A 4,974-nucleotide genomic window follows, 5' to 3' on the forward strand; every position below is an offset into this window, starting at 1 on the left:
TTCTAATTCGCACTCTCTACACACTAGACTAACAGCTATACTCCCCCCAAACGGTGATGTTATTTCCATACTCGTACTTAGGGGTTCTGTTTCTAGTGCTAGTGCGGTTACGTAGGCAGTAGCGGTAAAAGAATGCGATGCCCCAAAATCAAACTAGGCTTGCACGCAGGCACTATAAAAGCGTACCTTGGATCACCGATGGATCCTGCTCCTGCTCCCCAGTCTACAGCGTAAAGATACGCCCTCCAGCACTCTGCTGAGTTCCCATGGGCTGCCTTCCCTTGTTCTGCCCATTCTGCTGCTGCGATGGACTTTCAGGGTTTTGCTTCACAAAACCGGCCTGTCCAGGTTGTTGAGCTTTCTGGTTTCCAAAGCTTCCATTCCTTCCTCTTTGAAGTTGGGGGCAGTCGCACTTATAGTGACCCATAGCCTGGCAGTTGAAACAATGAACTGTCGCTATGTCTCGACCGCCTCTCTTTGGTTTGCCACTTTCGGGGATAGCAGTCCTCCAGGGTTGGGTGCTTAGAGACGGGTTAGAAGATTTGGTGGGGTAGGGTCCACGATTGTCGTTGGGTGGTTGGGTTCGGATTGGTCCACCAGTGCCGTCAGTAGCTTTCCTCCATCGAGTTTTGAAGTCCAATTCCTCGCTCTTTAGCCGGAGTGCACACTTCACCACTTCAACATAGGTGGCGAAGGCTTGAGCTACCACAGCCTTTCGAGCAGTCGTCAGCCCCCACTCGAACCTTCTGGCTTTCTTGTCTTCGGTTGGTATGGAGGTTAGGGCGAAGCGGGACAGTTCTTCGAATTTGGCCGCGTACTGGGTGACGGTCAACGTTCCTTGCTTCAGGTTCAGGAATTCTTGTTCCTTGGCTAGGCGAAGGGGTGTGGGAAAATACTTATCGAGAAACAGGGTTTTGAACTCGGCAAACGTCATGGTGGCAATGTCATGGGTCGCCTCCATCAGATCCCACCAATAGCGGGCTTCTCCCTTCAATTGGTATGTAACCAAGGCCACACGGTCTCCGTCCTGGGTGATTCCTAAGGTTCTAAGGATCATCTTGACCTCATTTAGCCATGTCTCGGCCACGAAGGGATTGGTGTCTCCGTGGAAGGTTGGGGGTCGGCGTTTACAGAACTTGTTCATTGCTTGAGTTCGGGTCATAGGTCCGTCATCGTGGTTTTGGTTTTGACGGTTAGTGTTCAAAGCAGCGATGAATGCTTGCATGATTTGGGTTAGGTTGGGGTTACCGTTTGAGAGTTCTCCATTTTCGTATCCTAATCCGCTGCGTCGGTTCACCATCTACGAGGGGAAATTGAAAGGGTGTGTTTTAGTCTACTTAAAACAAATTTTCTTTTTGCAAAAGGTGTTTCTTTCAAAAGTCGAAAGTAGTTTATCGAATAGTATGCAACAGTACTCTTAATATAAGTAAATTTTTCATAGATTAGCAGAAAAATACCATCATACGCATAGAGTTCCACTATAATGGCAAGTAGGGACCTAAGATATGATTCTTCCTAATACAAGTTGGAACGATCCTACATACTCCTACAACATGGTCCTACAGGTTGTCGGGCTTTACCCTACATTGCTGCTACTCAACCCTAGAGTAGGATAATTCCATAAACTCTCTCAACCACTTCATGTAGTTCAAGCTAACAGGTTGGCTAGGTGGTTTATCTATAAAGACAGAGTTTTATTAACACTAAGGAAGGCTTTCTAGGTTCCACAATTGATTCTTGATTTAAGACATCATCCAATTGTTCGGGAATTCCCAGCTCGGCGGTACTGCCAATTTTCGCGCCTTGCTTCAATCCGAGGATTATTTTGACAGAATTCCACCCAATTTGGGACGGTAAACTTGAACTCAATTCACGTTTGTGCAACGGTTAATCTATCTCATGGTTCTACCCATGGCCGAGGTTTTGAACCTAAAGCTTTGATACCAAGTTGTAACGCCCCGAATTTTGGGTACGTTAAAGAAAATATTTTATTATAAAAACAAAGTGAGTCTGCCTCATTATTACATCATAAACCTTGCAAAAGTACTTTTATTCAAATAAGGGAGGGAACTAGAGTTCCTATTTACTGCTCCGCTTCCTCCTCCATCCTGGCTAATTCTTCGGCTCCAAAGGCTTCCAAGGTGAAGAGCTCGCCCTGTTCGTCTATGAGATCTGACACATTATATCGGCGTCGCCACCCATATAATATGCCAGGGTCACCAAAGGTAACACCATGAGCTACAAAAGCTCAGCAGAACAATCCCATACCCGCTAACCCATAACTTACAAACAAAAGTTTATATACAACAGACAATAACAATCACACATCCACATTCATTACTTTGCGTTGGTGTCATGATCTTCTGAGTTTCTCCTACGCGACTCGTCGTAGACCGTGTCATCATTTTCATATACCGTTCAACATTTCCAAAATCATTTTTGAACACACCCAACCTCGGTTCCGCCGTTCCGGGTTCCCGAGTATCCTCACAATGGTTCCACCGCACCGGATTCCCATTGGCACACAATTGCATTGGCTCCTCTCCGCGGATAACCAAGCCACAATTCAAAACCCTCGGTTCCGCCGCTCCAGGTTCCCGAGTATCTCACAATGGTTCCGCTGCTCCGGGTTCCCATTTGGGTTTTCGAAAATTCATCCCTCGGTTCCGCCGCTTCGGGTTCCCGAGTATCTCCACAATGATTCCGCCGCTCCGGGTTCTCATTGGGTTTTTCACAAATCTTTCTTTTACACACGCACACACACAACTCACATTATGCAACCAAAACTGGTCATATTGTAGTTTCAAAATATTTCCTTCCTCGGAATACATTTTCTTTCATTGACCACACCCTAGGTGCCATATTTCTACTTTCTCGATTTTTGTGTCTCATTTTCATACAAAGACTCCGCGGTAGGACAAAAGCAAGCATGAATTTAACAAGATCATCCAACTCCATAATATACCACAAGTAACAATCCATTCACATATGCAACTCAAACTCCTTGAAATATCAAAATACGAATACTTCGATTGCTTCGTTCGCTCCGATATAAGAGAAAACGCCCCAAGCGTAGGGCCTAATAGGTCAGTTGAAGCATGATAATCCAGAAATCCGGGATCGTACCCAAGGGAATAATTAATACGGCTTTGCTGGATTTGTAGATACAAGCAAGGGCTTTCGGCTTTTAGACAGCCAACTTGGTTTTACGTGCATAGTGGAAATTAAAAGGGGCTAAATTGAAAAGCTAATAAACTAAGATAAAAGACAGGTTAGGTCTAGAAATTACTAACACTTACGACTCAAGTTAAAATTGCATTTTTTACCCAAATATGCAATTCAGGATACACAATTAAGGTTCCCGAATCGGAAAATAGAATGGTTCGATCACCAAGTTAGCTCTAGAATTCATTTTGCAAATGCCTCGTGCGTAAGAGCTCCAAGTATCATGTGTGGTAGGTAGGCGATGCTCCTACCTACACATGATCAAGGAGATTAACACCTTAGCAATTTGACAAATAAACCCGAACCCCACATTAATGATCGAAACCAAAGGTTTAAACTTTATGGTGAAAAACACAATTATACTTGAGCCATGAGGTGCTAATCACCCCATGACCTAACCTTGGAGAAACTACTCACCCATATCTATTGAGATAGGAGCAAGTGAAAATCTACTTAACATAATGATATAACAAGACTTGAAATAAACTAGAGATTAAGATAGATCGGGAGTAAAACAACAACTTTAATTAAAGCGACAATATCAAAAACTAACAACTAAAGGCAGAAATTAAAATATTCAAAGCTGAAAATGAAGAACACTCAAGAACAATGCAAAGAGATTCAAAATCTATTCTAGATCTAAAAGTTGTACTACTCAATCTATTCTCCTTGTTTGTACAAAAATGATGACATGCATTTTATACTCCGGGACTCCACGCGCAGAATATACTGTGAGATGCTCTGAAGATTCGCCCCTAAGGCCCTCGGCATCGATGGCAATGGGCTTAAGCTGCGTTGCTAAGGCGGTCGGCATCGATGTAAGCTCATACATCCCATCGATGCCGAGGTAGGTAAGGAACTGGGGTGCTAAGGTGCTCGACATCGATGTAAAGGATTTCATCCCATCGATGCCGAGGCTGTTACCTCCAGCGATTTGCCTTGCCTTACCAATTCAGCTCTGCCTTGGTCTTGCACTGGACATCGGGTCACTTCTGCCTTGGCCTTTGCCTTGCCTTGCCTTGCCTTGGCAATTCTAGCCGTCGGGTCATCCTTGCCTAGGCTTGTGACATGCCTTAGCCTTTCAAGCTCCTTATTTGGTGGCTTTCCTGCAAAACGAAACCAGCACACTCTACAGGAAAACATCGTTAACAATAACTAATTAACAATTAAATTGAACTAATACTAGACACTAGCGCACCCTACATTACATTCTCGGGTGCTTATCATCGATCCAAATAGTAAAGTTTTAACTTTTCGAAAACCATTCTTTCTTAGTAATTCAATACAACAACGTTATACTTGAGTAAGTAAGTAAATAGGAAGTAAGTAAGGATTTCCTTACCGTTCTTCTAGGCGGTAGTAACGGCTTACGGACAGTAATCGGCGGTCGGACGGAGTAACTTACTACGGTATGCCTTCGGGAGCTTCGAAAGAGAATGGTTTCTTCTTGACTAACACTACTCTACTTTATGGATCGAAGGGTGGTCGGGTGGCAGTTTAGTAGTGGCTTTGGATGAGTTTCTTGAAAAACTCAAGAACACTCAAGAACAAAGTAAGAACAAACTAGAACACTAGGATTTTCTAGAGAGAGAAGTTGCTAGGTGAAGGTGTGAGTTGAATGAGAAACATGTGGTGCTATTTATAGCCAAAATCTTGGGCTCTCCCTCCCCTCTCATGGCTGGCCCTCTCTCTCTCTCCAAATCCTCCATGGATTTGCTCCATTAAGTTGTCAAATCACATCACATGTCA

General features: G+C 43.9%; 1 protein-coding gene across 1 annotated transcript; it reads right to left on the minus strand.

Annotated features, from left to right (window-relative positions):
- Positions 1–223: 223 nt before the first annotated feature.
- On the minus strand, positions 224–1,300 carry LOC131323903 (uncharacterized). Its single transcript, XM_058355740.1, has one exon. It carries the CDS (start codon positions 1,298–1,300, stop codon positions 224–226), a length of 1,077 nt encoding a protein of 358 aa, XP_058211723.1.
- Positions 1,301–4,974: the final 3,674 nt, after the last annotated feature.

The sequence above is a fragment of the Rhododendron vialii genome, chromosome 4a (assembly GCF_030253575.1).
Source record: "Rhododendron vialii isolate Sample 1 chromosome 4a, ASM3025357v1".
NCBI lineage: Eukaryota > Viridiplantae > Streptophyta > Magnoliopsida > Ericales > Ericaceae > Rhododendron > Rhododendron vialii.

Excerpts from the sequence above, each read along its gene's own strand:
- LOC131323903 (XM_058355740.1), bottom strand. The coding sequence starts at position 1,300 with ATGGTGAACCGACGCAGCGGATTAGGATACGAAAATGGAGAACTCTCA.